The sequence below is a fragment of the Bubalus kerabau genome, chromosome 4 (assembly GCF_029407905.1).
Source record: "Bubalus kerabau isolate K-KA32 ecotype Philippines breed swamp buffalo chromosome 4, PCC_UOA_SB_1v2, whole genome shotgun sequence".
NCBI classification, from domain to species: domain Eukaryota; kingdom Metazoa; phylum Chordata; class Mammalia; order Artiodactyla; family Bovidae; genus Bubalus; species Bubalus kerabau.
The window spans coordinates 2,782,679-2,796,582 of NC_073627.1; the positions used below are offsets into that span (position 1 = coordinate 2,782,679).

General features: G+C 48.6%; 1 protein-coding gene across 4 annotated transcripts in view; it reads left to right on the plus strand.

Moving 5' to 3' along the window:
* MAP2K6 (mitogen-activated protein kinase kinase 6) overlaps window positions 1–13,904 on the plus strand; it is a 118,783-nt gene that overhangs the window by 84,156 nt on the left and 20,723 nt on the right. For all 4 annotated transcript variants that reach the window (XM_055575012.1, XM_055575014.1, XM_055575013.1 and 1 more), the window contains exons 5-10: window positions 645–764; window positions 1,978–2,094; window positions 2,769–2,820; window positions 6,089–6,216; window positions 7,275–7,352; window positions 9,217–9,356. In XM_055575012.1, coding sequence (XP_055430987.1) covers window positions 645–764; window positions 1,978–2,094; window positions 2,769–2,820; window positions 6,089–6,216; window positions 7,275–7,352; window positions 9,217–9,356 — 635 coding nt within the window. The remainder of the gene's footprint in view (window positions 1–644; window positions 765–1,977; window positions 2,095–2,768; window positions 2,821–6,088; window positions 6,217–7,274; window positions 7,353–9,216; window positions 9,357–13,904) is intronic.

The following is a 13,904-nucleotide window of genomic DNA, read 5'->3' on the forward strand; positions in this document are numbered from 1 at the left end:
CTGCAGACTCTCTGCTCCGCAGGCAAAAAATGTGAAAGCCTCGTGATACTATATTGTCATTTAATGACACAGTCGTGTTGCCTGTGAGGCTGCGCTTACTGGTGTGGTTAGTCTCTCTTCTCTTAGTAGAGAGACATGAACTGTGTCTCCATTTCAGTTCAACTCCTCCTCGTCCCATTCCTCAGTCAACTAACTCTTCTGCAGTTTCTGTTTAGGGTCCAAATATTTTTACCTGTTCATAAAGAGGGAATTTCGGCTTTTTTTTTTTTTTTCCCTTGTATGAGCCCAAATCAGCCCCACATCAATGAATACTCTGGCCTCTTTGCACTAAACCCACATGATAAGTCAGACTGTTTTGTAACTTGGAAATGTCTTCCCAAACATTTGTACACTCTCTGCAGTAGATGATCAAGTTTGCTTCTCTCCTAGGGGTTATTCGGTAAATCAAGTGAATAACAGTCTTCCTTACTTTTCATTTGTTACAGATAGGTAATCCTTTAGGGTAGGTATTTGAACAGTTGTTGCTAGAAGCTGTGCTGTGAATTTTCCTACTGTTCTCAGGAGGGGATCCTTTGGGGTCCCTGCCTTGTGGACAGACCCATCCTCAGGGCAGTAACCATCCATTTTCCATGCACTCTGATCAGCGGATCCGGGCCACGGTAAACAGCCAAGAGCAGAAGCGGCTGCTGATGGATCTGGATATCTCCATGAGGACCGTGGACTGCCCCTTCACGGTCACCTTTTACGGCGCGCTCTTCCGTGAGGTAGGTGGTAGTCCCTTCAAAGCTGCAAGGCAAGCGGTAACTGAAAAAGATGTTTCCCGGATCTCTCAAACACCTGCAGTCACAGGGCGCTTCCTTGTCCGACTTGTCTTCTGTAGAGAGTTTCATGCTCGTGAAATGTTGGTGCAAAGTTAGCTGGAAACCATGATATTTTCCAGTGTGTTTAGCCCTTTCAAAATGCTGGGGTTCCCTTTCTCCTTCCTGTTCTGGTTTGTCTCTTTTGGCAGAACGGTCTCTATCAACTTGTAGATGGATTTGTATCAATCCCTTGAAATCTCAAATACTCTGGTCTTTTGGCCGCTTGATGAGCTCCAGGCAGCCTTGTGCAGTGGATTGGCCTCATAATTGCTTCTTTTTTCTAATTCTGCTTTTCACTTTATGATGGTATGAATTCTCATCCCCTCCCCTTTCTAAACACTTTTTATTAGGGTATACTTGATTTACATGTTGTTAGTTTCTGCCGTACAGCACCGTGAATCAGCTCTGTGTATATGTGCTCACGCGTTTAAAAATATTTCCCCGTACAGCCCACTGCAGGGTGTTTGAGTCGAGTTTCCTGTGCTGAACATAGGCCCTTATTGGTAGCCGTTTTCATCTCCCTCTTATAAGCAGCTTTAATGATAAAGTCTTGCCAGGGGTCAGTGCGGGAAGTCAGGCATAGAGTTGGTGTCTGGTCATAACTCCCAGAGCAGGGGTCCCCCACCTCCCAGATTTAATGCCCGATATTCTGAGGTGGATCTGATGTAATAATAATAGAAGCAAAGTGCCCGATAAATGTAATGCACTTGAATCAGCCTGAAATCATGCACCTCCCCCACCCCATGTGGTCCATGGATAAATTATCTTCCACAGAATTGGTCCCTGATGCCAAAATGCCTGGAGACTGCTGTCTTAGATAACAGTAATGGTAAAGGCTTGGGTTTCTGGCATCCTATTGCTTGTGGGTGTTAGCATTTAGAACCTAGTTTTCATTAAGGAGTGGGTGATCACAGGCATATCTGTTTGACTGTCTGCTGGCTTGCTTTTTGGAGGTAATATTGCCCATTTATAAATTTCACTGAGATCTCGAAGGACACTGTGCATTTCCTCCAAAAGCTCACACAGGGAGTGGCCTGTTCCTCCTGACAGATGCTAACTGCTTCCTCCTCTCGTCTTTCCATCCTCTCTGACTGTCTCCGAACCAACCGGCCTCCAGGGGGATGTCTGGATCTGCATGGAGCTCATGGACACGTCCCTAGATAAATTCTACAAACAAGTGATCGATAAAGGCCAAACAATTCCAGAGGACATCTTAGGGAAAATAGCAGTTTCTGTGAGTACATCGCGAGCCCCAGCTCCATCCAAGGAGCGCGGGGAGGTCTGGGCCTTGTGTGTCTCTGTTCTCTCTGTACCAGGAAGCACCGACTGGACTGGAGTGCCCATCCCGTCTGTGTGTGTTGATTGCACGAGTGTGTAAGTGGATGGATCGATGGATGCTCCTCTTTCTGGGCTTGACCTATACGAGGTTCTGCTCCTGACTCGGCCTGGGAGGCTTTCAGCTGAAATGCCTCTGAGCAGCACGTTCATTGGCTAGGACCACGTTCCTGGTGTCTTTGTTCTGATACTGGTTTATTTTGATTTTCGTTTGTGGGGTTGTAAATGTTTCCTTAGGATTAATAGGCACAGAAGGGAGCAAGCAGAGGAGGAAGCTGCTCCCTTCATGGCTACTGAGGCCCAGGAGCGAGGAGAGAAAAAGACGCTGGGGGTCAAGTTAGAGAATCAGAACATACCAGTGAGACTGCCTCTCTGCGCTCTGACGTCATCTCTCTGCTGGGCAGGGTCTAATTTGTACGACTTCCTGTGTGTTTTCCTGGCTAGGAACACCACTGTTGGAGAAAATACCCACCCTTGGGACTGTAAGCCAGGGATAATAAATGGGGATTTACTTAAGATGCAGTTGCTGTCCAGTGATGGGGGACATAAATCCACCTTGTGTTTCTCTTGCAGATTGTAAAAGCCTTAGAGCATTTGCACAGTAAGCTGTCTGTCATTCACCGAGGTAAGTGTCCATGGGGCTGCCTGGGCTGTTCCTTTTGTATCAATTTTATTTCTTTCACCTGAGTTTTATTAATTTCTTTTTTCTCCCCAGTGGATAAAATTGAGTCAGGCGAGAGAACAGAGGAGGGGCTTTCCTTTGGGATTGGATAGCAGATCGTAGAAGGAGCTGCTCAGTATTATGTGAGGACATCAGGGGACGTGAGCTGTGTATTCGGCCTCACTTGAACTGCCTGTTGCCAAGGACAGCAGTGCTGTTACCCACTGAGAATTTTAGAGAATTTGATAAAAATTCACCTAGTATTGGCCATCGCTGGAGAGCCTGTTAGAAAAGCAGAATCTTGAGTCCCAAGACCAGCTGGGTCAGAACCTCCATTTTAACAAGCTCCCTGGGTAATTCTTGGGCGGTGAGGGTCTGAGAAGTTCTGGCATAAAGCTCGGCCTGTTCAGACAGTGGGAGGCAGGACAGGGTGCAAGGCTGGCAGGACTGTCTTCCTCTTCTCCCTCCTGTCTCTCTGTTGACCTGTTGTCTCTTCATCCATCCATCCATCCACCCACCCACCCAGACATCCTTTCTTCCATCTGTCTTCCATGCCTTCATCCATCCATGTATCTTGTGTAATTGTTTCCCAGCATTTATACAGCACTATATTTATACAGCGCTACAATAGACGCCCTGACAGGTATCTATGAAGAAAATATATTCTTATCCAAATCCTACACAGGAGGAGTTCTTGGTAGGGGAGTGAGGCAAATATACAACAGACACATGGGGGGAAAAACCCACGTGAGAAATATGAAAGTAACAACCACGGAAGTAGTATAGGTAGAATACAAAAGAAGGACGTGATTAGCACGGGTGACTGGAGTCAAGGAAGGCTTCTCAGAAGAGGTGTGTATAATCAGTGCATGAACAGTGTTGGTAGCTTATAGGTAGTTGTGACCTGAACACTGTTATACTCTAAGCCTGAAATAATGTAACATGTCTCAAAAAACATGCCTATTATGATGGTTGTTATTGACTGTTACTATCAAAAATGGGAAAAATGAAAAGGAAGAAGAGGCAAAAAAGAAAGTGGGGAGAGATCCAGTTAAGAAAAGGGATGCAGATTACCCACAAATGTGAAACTGAATTTTAAAGGCTTATTTCAAAATTGTGATCCATTTCATTCATAGCAGAGAATGTTTACAAAGTGTAGAAGATAATAAAATGAAATTTGTGTATCTGCTGTTTAAGGGAAAATGATAAAGGATAATTTTTAAAGTTTTTAGAGTAATTTTTTTCTTTTGAGTATGTGCCCTTTGTGAAATGTGTCACTTAGGAAAAAATTAACTTTAATTTTCTAAATTTCTACTTTCATCATCCAGACATAACAATGGTTCATCTGCTTGGGAGGGTGTGTTTTATCTTTTCAGACTGAGGAGTTCATTTAAGAGCTGCAGAGTAAACCCTCTCTGGTGGTGGTGGTTTAGTCACTCAGGCGTGTCCGACTCTTGTGACCCCATGGCCAGTAGCCCACGAGGCTCCTCTGTCCATGGGATTCTCCAGGCAAGAATACTGGGGTGGGTTGCCATTTCCTTCTCCAGGGGATCTTCCCGACCCAGGGTTCGAACCTGCGTCTCGTCTCCTGCATTGCAGGTGGATTCTTTTCTCCGGGAAGCCCACTCTACCCACATGCATATTCTGTGACCCGCCTCCTGGCCTGGACTATCTGGGTTTATGATGTTACGCCTGTAACCTGTGACACACCTCTTGCAGAAGCATATTTGATGTATTATGTCTCAGTCTGCCTTTTCAGTCCACTAAATGCAGACTAGATCATTAGGAGCTGGGCTTTTAAAGCATCATCATCATCGTAACACTTAGCACAAGCTCCACCTTCATAATAAACGCTTGGGGGCACAACATGGACTTGTTCGTGACAGGGAGAGTGTGGTAACGTTCAGATCTCTGGGCTTATGCCTCTAGCATAACAACTGCCCAGGGAACTGGGCGTTTGGCTCAGTCATCAAGTCTTAAGTTCTTACCACCTGTATGGGAGCGATGAAGATGAGAAATTAGAGGAAGCAGTTGTTTCCATGGATGGAGTCCCAGTCTGACGAGAAGGACCAGCATGAAATAGAAAGCAGACCACTCACCCAAGATCCGTCAGAACCAGAACTAATGACATGACACTGAATGAGCTAGTGAAAAATGTTTTTGTGACTATTCATGTTGAACACTGTTATTATCATTTTAGGTCTGTCTTTCATGCATATATAAATATGTCCTTTCTCTTTAAGTTTTCCGTAACCCACGTCAACTTAGTAAACTCTGCTTTGGTAAACTGAAGTAAAAATATTAAGTCAACCTTAGAAATGCATTCCAATATATAGTCAGTTCAGTTCAGTTCAGTCGCTCAGTCGTGTCCGACTCTTTGCAACCCCATGAACTGCAGCACGCCAGGCCTCCCTGTCTATCACCAACTCCCGGACTTCACTCAGACTCAGGTCCATCGGGTCTGTGATGCCATCCAGCCATCTCATCCTCTGTCGTCCCCTTCTCCTTCTGCCCCCAATCCCTCCCAGCATCAGGGTCTTTTCCAATGAGTCAACTCTTTGCATGAAGTGGCCAAAGTACTGGAGTTTCAGCTTTAGCATCAGTCCTTCCAAAGAACACTCAGGACTGATCTCCTTTAGAATGGACTGGTTGGATCTCCTTGCAGTCCAAGGGACTCTCAAGAGAAATGCATTCCAATATATAGTAGGTGCAGACAAATATTGCTTGATGCCACTTCTACAGGGGACCTAGAATAGTCAAATTCATGGCATCAGAAAGTACACTGGGAGATGCCAAGGTCAGGATGGTGGGGAGGGCAGGGAGAATGGGCAGAGTTTCAGTTTCGGAAGGTGGAAAATCCAGGAGATGGATGATGGTGAGAGTTGCATGACAATGTGAGTGTATTCAGTGCCTCTGAACTGGACAGTTATATGGTAAAAACAGTATGTTTTATGTTATGTGACTTCTACCACAATAAAAAGAAAAACATTAAAAAATTTTAATAAGGAAATCAAGTTGCCTTTCCCCCTTTCTTCTTAGCTTTAGTGTTTTTTCTTCTTTTTTTAAAAAGATCATGTTCTATCGGAGTGTAGTTTGTGTTCTGTAACTGGGGTGGCAGTTCCTTTTGGGATGAGTCTTGAGGGCAAGCCGGGGCGGGCGTGGAGGCTCCAGGCCCCCTGGTGGCAGAGAGATGCTGCTGTGCCCCCAGGCTCCCGACTGTCTCCGCTTGCAGATGTCAAGCCCTCCAACGTGCTCATCAACGCCCTGGGCCAGGTGAAGATGTGCGACTTCGGAATCAGCGGCTACCTGGTCGACTCTGTGGCTAAAACCATCGATGCCGGATGCAAACCGTACATGGCCGTGAGTACAGTACCTGGGGGTGGCGTTGGGAGAGCAAGTGCCTTCAAACTCTGCCAGGAAACACGACCTGGGCGGCCAAGGAGGGAGCACTGAAATACGCCCAAGGCACAAGAAGTATCCTCCACTTTCTTTCTTCTTAAATGTCTCCTGTCTAAAATCCCGAGGCCCTTCCTTCTCTTGCTGCTACTGCTAAGTCACTTCAGTCATGTCCGACTCTGTGCGACCCCATAGAAAAAATCAGAGGAAGAAGTATACTCTCTGAAAAAGCACTACATAAAGCCCAGTTCTCCACTCTGTGCTGTCTGTTGAGAATAGCACAGAGAGAGGAATTTCAATTCCCCAGGCAAGTCCGTTAGGTTAGTCCCGAGGGAGCCTCGTAGCTGTGAAGATTCATTGCTTTTGGCAGAGACCTTGGGATTCCCTTTAAGTTAACGGACTTCTACTGTAAATATTCTATTTGGAAATGAACATGTGCTTGGAATTTAAAACCTTTGTGTCCACGATTACCTAAAAGTGGTTGAGGTCTGTTAATGCCAGACAGTAGCCCAGTGACTCTTGCAGATTGTTTTCACTGAGTTCTGGACTGTTGGTATTTTATTCATTTATTTGGCTGCCTTGAGTCTTAGTTGCAGGGTGCAGAACTTAGTTGCCCTGCAGCATACGGGATCTTAGTTCCTCGGCCAGGGATCGAACCCATGTCCCCCCTTGGAAGGAGGAAGCTTGACCACTGGACTGCCAAGGAAGTCCCTGGACTGTTTTAAACGAGGAAACTTCAAGGCGGGTAGCGTAATGGTAGATTGTATGTCATGCTCTTTGGAAGGCCAAACTGAAGTTGCTTTTGAGTTGTGAGGGGACTCTGATGCATTGTCGTCTCCAAGGAAAGATGTCTGTAAACCCCGTGGAGACGTTGGTCTTCACTGTCGTTGAGTGAGACTCCTGGCCCGGGAGGCATGTTAATGGCTCACAACCGCTCACTTGGCAGCCACTGCCACCCCACCCCCGAGACTTTACTGAGCCAAGAATGTCATCTCAGTTGTCTTTTTCCGTCTCCTTTCCAGCCCGAGAGAATAAACCCAGAGCTCAACCAGAAGGGATACAGCGTGAAGTCCGACATCTGGAGTTTGGGCATCACCATGGTAGTGTGTGATAATAACTGTAGGCTGGGGGGCAGGGGGTGCTGGGGCATGAAGCCGCGGTGGGGCAGACCTCGAGAGCAAGAGGTGGACGCCCTTGAAGCTGATCTGAGAGAGCAAGATAGTCTGCAGAGCGGGGGCGGCAGAAACACTGAACTGGAACTGGGCAAACCCAGTTCTCTTCATTCCACCTCCAAGGAGTTGTGTGCCCTTGAGTGACTGATGGAGTCACACAGGCTGTCTCGCTGTCCTGAGCTGTAAAACGAGAGGGTCTGGCTACTGTTCCTGAGAGTTATCCTTATGGTTTAAATTTAAACTACTCTAATCAAGCATGCAGAGGCTCAGGCTACTCCAAGAGCACGAATCTGTGTGGACCCTGATAGAGCTTTTTTAAAGAATTTTGTTTTATATCAGAGCGTGTTTTGTTAGTTGCTTAGTCGTGTCTGACTCTTCACAATCCCATGGACTGTAGCCCGCCAGGCTCCGCTGTCCATGGGATTTCCTAGGCAAGAATACTGGAATGAGTGGCCATTCCCTTCTCTAGGGGACCTTCCTGACCCAGGGACTGAACCCAGGTCTCCTGCATTGCAGGCAGATGCTCTGCCCTCTCAGCCACGTGTTGATTAACAATGTGGTGCTGGTTTCAGGTGTACAGTGAAGTGATGCAGTTTACTTGTATCTATTTTTTTCCAATTCCTTTCCCACTTAGTTTATTACAAAATGTTGAGCCGAGTTCCCTGGGCTGTACAGCAGGCCCTTGTAGGTTGTCTGTTTTAAAGACAGCACTGTGTACATGTCCATCCCAAACTCCCAATCGGTGCCACCCGTCCTAGACCCTAACATGGAGAGCTTTGTTATCCGAGCCATGGGCTCAGCTTCTCGGAATATGGTCATGAGAGCAGTCGTGGCTGCTGACTGCAGGTGCAGCCCCAGCACATACTAACAAACAGGCTCATTTCCTCAGGCACAGCCCTGAAGCTCTATACGGCGAGAGCCTGATTTGTAACTCTGCTGATCGTAAATTTTCAGTGGATCACCGAGGTCTGGAAGGATCCATGGTGGTCCTGGTTCCTTCCCAGACACAGCAGCTGAGTAAATCCCGTAAGCTATTTCACATCCTTGCCCAGAAGGCACGTGATCTTGTAACAGCAAAGCGGCCTTTGCTCAAGTCCAAAAACAGGGCAGTCATTTGGCCCAGTTTGTTTTCATTCCAGCGTGTGGCCAGCAGATGGCAGCAGAGGTAAGTGTCTTTGGGCGAGAACTGCTTTTTTAGACTAAACGTTTGACCCTTTCATCCTGAAGTTGCACGCTGCTGGCTCACAGTTTTATGAAGTGCTGCACTGGGTTTCAGTGAGGTTGTTGTTCAGTCGCTCAGTCGTGTTCGACATTTTGTGACCCCATGGACTGCAGCACACCAGGCTTCCCTGTCCGTCACCAACTCCCGGAGTTCACTCAGACTCATGTCCATCGAGTTGGTGATGCCATCCCACCGTCTCATCCTCTATCGCCCCTTCTCCTTCTGCCCTCAATCTTTCCCAGCGTCAGGGTCTTTCCCAATGAGTCAGCTCTTCGTATCAGGTGGCCAAAGTACTGGAGCTTCAGCTTCAGCATCAGTCCTTCCAGTGAATATTCAGGGTGGACTTCCTCTTAGTGAGGACCTGCTTTTATACAGGCTTGAGGGGCTGTCTCCTGGACGATGTCACCCCCGGCTCCAGGACGTGGGGGCACACTGCTAGCGAACACGGCATCGTTGGCGTCCCCTCTGCACATTTCACCGGACTGTCCCCGTCCGGTTGCCCTCCGCCTCCTGGGACGACATGGGCGCCCCAGAGTCGGCTCTCACCTCCTGTGTACCTCTCCCCTCCAGATCGAGCTGGCCATCCTCCGGTTTCCCTACGACTCGTGGGGGACTCCTTTCCAGCAGCTCAAACAGGTGGTGGAGGAGCCGTCGCCGCAGCTGCCCGCAGACAAGTTCTCCGAAGAGTTTGTTGACTTTACCTCACAGTGGTAAGAAAGCCCGTCTCCCAGAAGCCAGGGTGAAGGCGGAAGGGGTCCTCCTGACTTCCTCCATTGGTCTAATCCACGTGCCCACACCCACTCCCAGTGTTGATGGAGTGTATCCTCGTTGCTAAGCAACAAAGACGGCTCTGCCTGGTCCCCGCTGAGCTCAGAGCCACAGAGGGGAGTGTCCCAGCTCAGTCATTCTAGCCCAGGTCCAGAGGGAAACGGACACTGGGTCTTTGGGGGGAACTCAGAGGAAAGGCCTTAGGGGAGAGTTTCTGGAGGAGATAAATCCCGAGCTGGGACCAGGTGAGGTGTGTGCCAGGGAAAAGGGAAGTGGAGGAGGAGAAGGTGTTCCAGGTGGGAGGAACTTCATGCACCCTGACACAGGCGTGGGAAACTGTTTGATGAGAGGCTGAGCCGTCTGATGTGGGCCGGGGCGTAAAGAGAGAGGTGGGGGACCCACTGGAGGGCTCGGGTGGGGAGGAGATATGACGCAAAGAATTAGCCTGGAGAAGACGAGGGAGGCTACATTCAGAGCTGCCCTTAGGCACCTGGAAGTCTTACCGAGTGATTCTGGTGTTTCAGGCTGATTCTTAGAGAAGGCTTGCTCACTAATGGCTCTGCTTGCCCGGAAGTGGACAGTGGACAGTTCCGGCTGGGGAGGGGGCATGTCTGAGAAGGGAAAATAAAGTTGGGGTGGAGAGATGGAAGGAGCCATACTGATGCCGTGAGTTTGTTTTCATGGAAATTGCTGGTGGAATTGAGGAAACTAGAAGAGGGGATTGTTTTTCTCCAGAAAACCTGGTGATTTCCGTCTGCACGGGCCCCAGGGTGCCCAGCATGACTTGATACTGATGATCATTGCAAGGGATGCTGGAAAAATAATGGCATGATGGAGCGCAGGCCGTGATCCTGGGCGCTGCCGTGCAGCTGTGAGCCAGGGCAGAGGCCATCGGAGATGCTGGAAGCCCGGCTGTGGTCGCCCCGAGGACCGGCTCTGCTCACTGGAGCTAAGGAAGGGGCTGGCGTTTCGCCTCCCGTTGGAGAGGCTGGCTTCCCTAAGGTTACCCTTCCTTGGCCTCCACACGCTGTGGAAGAGGCATTCTGAATGCAGCTTTTACTGCAAAACGTGGTAACACCAAGCAGCTATCTGTTGCTTGTGAAGCGAAGGCCCCTTGGGTTTTTCACCAGCTCTAGGCCCGTCACCCCTGGTGCTTTCCCCTAAAGACATATGAGGCTGACTTGCCGTTGTTTTTGTTTTATTCTTGGCTGAATGGCCGGAGAGGCTGGAGTGATGGGCGGCGTGATGCTCGCCTGCTGGATGCTGCTGGATGTGTATCAGCACTTCCCCTGGGTGCCTGGGCAGTACCCCCTCTCTGCTCTCCTTGCCGGAGCCTCCAGGTGTGCTGTGCACCTGCCCGGCTGAGAGGGCTTCAGGATCGTGCCTTCTGGTTTCAAGGACCTGGTGCCTGTTGTTTGTTCCTCATCCTCGAGGGTTTAAAGGTCACGGAGGAAAGGGATGATTTGTCTTGGATGGTTCAGACCTGTCATTCTCCAGAGGGGTGGTGAGGAGGAAGGATCTTATTTAAGGAAGCTTTTCAGACTCTCTGCTTTGTAACCTTTCTCCCACCTGGCCCTTTTCCTCAAGATTCTGGGAACTTCAGAAAACTTTGATAAGAACAAAGCTGGTGTGAAAAGCTTGAGAAAGCCAGGTGGCCTGGTGTGAATCCAGTTTAATCTAATGGTTCTCAACTCCGGTTGCCTGCTTATACAACGTGACAGACCTTTCAGATGTGCCCCTGGGCCTCAGAGGTTCTGATTTAATTGGTCTGGGAGGGGGTGGTCCTGAATACCTGATGGGATGTTCCCACATCATTTTCCTGGAGGCCTGTCATCAGAACCCCTGACTTATGCCTGCCATCTGTGGACCGGTTGTTCTCTTCAGAAAGCTGCTTCTCTTCTACAATTCATTGAGAAATCAATCAATTACTTTACTTATCTTTCATCAACTCTTCTTCTTACTTAGAACTTCCCCTAGAGTCAAAGTGTTAAAGCTTTTCATGGGTTTCTTTTGTTTTTTAAATGAAAGCCTTGGAGAACTGAAAGTTCCCTAATTTTCACGTTTGCACGCGTTTGTGGAAGCTGCAGCTTCCTGTGTGGCCACTCTCCGTCAGCGCGCTGGCCAGCCCCGCCCACAGGGCAGAGTGTCTTCATGGCCGTAGGCAGGGCTGGCTTTGCGCGCTTCTCTTCTCTCTGTTTAGTCCCAGGAGCTGCATCCTCTGCTGCTGCGCTTTCGTCTGGGGCTTCCGCTTGGTGGTCACACTCCTCTGGTCACTGCTGGTCAGCTGACAGCTGTTGTGGCTGTTCAGGCGCTCAGTCGTATCTGACTCTTTGTGACCCTGTGGCCTGCAGCACGCCAGGCTTCCCTGTCCTTCACCATCTCCTGGAGTTTACTCAGACTCATGTCCATTGAGTTGGTGATGCCATCCAACCATCTCATCCTCTGTCACCCCATTCTCCTCCCGCCTTCAGTCTTTCCCAGCATCAGGGTCTTTTCCAGCTCTTTGCATCAGGCGGCCAAAGTATTGGAGCTTCAGCTTCAGCATCAGTCCTTCCAGTGAATATTAAGGGTTGATTTCCTTTAGGGTGGACTAGTTTGATCTCCTTGAAGTCCATGGGACCCTCAAACCCTCAAGAGTATTCTCTAACACCACAGTTTGAAAGCATCAATTCTTTGGCAGTCAGCCTTCTTTATGGTCCAGCTCTCACATCAGTACATGACTACTGGAAAACCCAGAGCTTTGGATATATGGACTTTTGTCGGCAAAGTGATGTCTCTGCTTTTTAATACGCTGCCTAGGTTTATCATAGCTAATCTCCCAAGGAGCAAACATCTTTTAGTTTTGTGGCTGCAGTCACCGTCTGCAGTGATTTTGGAGCTTAAGAAAATAAAATCTGTCACCGTTCCCACTTGTTCCCCTTCTATTTGCCACGAAGTGATGGGACCGGATGCCGTGATCTGATTTTCGTGGTGGAGTAGGGCATTCATCTGCTATCAGTCTCCAAGTTATGACTTGATAGAGTCCAGGGTTCCGCTGGCATCCTTCTTTAGCAGTAACATCAGAGGGGGTGAGGGGAGGAGAGAAAACCAAAGCGAGTCAAGACGTTTATTCCATATGAACTTGAAGAAAAGCAGCAACAACAGAGATTTCCTACAAATCCTTCCTTTCTGTACTTATTTTCAAACAAGCATTTTCTTACTCTTCCTTCCCTACACTTTTTCTTTTTTTATATGTATAATTTTCTTTTTTTATATATAATTTCATTTATTTATCTGTTTATTTTTATTTTTGGCCATGCCGCATCTTCGTTGCTGCTTGGCCTTTCCCTGGTCTCAAAGAGGGGAGCTCCTCTCCACTTGCGGCATGCGGGCTTCTCACATGGTGGGTTCTCTTGCTGCCAACCACGGGCTCCAGGCACGTGGGCTTCTGCAGCTGCCGCTCATGGACTCAGGATTGTGTCTCCTGGGCTCTAGAGCACAGGCGCAGGCTTAGTTGCTCCACGCCATGTGGGATCTTCCTGGGCCAGGGAGCGAACCCATGTCCCCCTGCACTGGCAGGCGTATTCTTCACCACTGAGCCACCAGGGACACCCACGTGGCTTTCTTTTCTCAGGGCCTTTAAAGAGTTCCTGAATCAGGAGACACTGGCCATCTAGGCCTTGTTTGGGATTCACAATAGAGAAATGGAAAGGCCTTACACCCTGGTCCTGCAGAAGGTTTCACAAATGAGTTTCTACTAAAATGGAATCTTGGCACACTTGCGTTCTTTCACCATAACCTCATTCAGCTGGACACAGGCTTGGGGACTGAGAGTCGCTCCCTAGAGACCAGCTGAGCCAAGTGCCCCAAAGCTTGACTTCCTTCCTGCTGAGCCTTCAGGCCTGTTTAAGAGCTCAGTGCCCCGTCCACCGGCCCGAAGTCCGTTGGAGGTCAGAGACCCACCCAGATGCTGGTCCTGTCTGACTCAGAGAAACAGGTGCAAAACAGAGACGATCAAACATAGTTGCTGGCTTGTTCAGGAAGGAGTAAAAAGAGGCCCTGGGTATTTACGAAGCTCAGGACAAATGTATGGCTTGGGAGGCGAGCCGTGTTTTTCTTCTGCAGATGTTCCCAGGAGTCCTTCTGGGAAACAGTCAGTTCGGGGGGATTCAGAGGGGCAGAACCCCTCGGCTCAGCACAAACTTGAAGCTAGCAGTTCTCAGCATGGCACGAAGCCGTGTTTTAGTGTCAGCTACGGTCAGGAGTGTGTGTTGTGGCATTTGGAAGGGGAATTAGGGCAGTTAGCTAATTGCACGCTTGAAAACGACAAGCCACTTGAAAATTCAAAAGTCTGACTCGGATCCAAAAAGAAATTGGTGTAGCTTTGAACTCCACAGTTGTTATTTGGTGCTGAATTTCAAGTGCTTCCTATTCAACGTGGAAAATTTGCTTTTCTCCCTAACCTCACCCTGAGTATTTTGCTATTCTTAGCCCGTGTTTTGAAGTGTTCT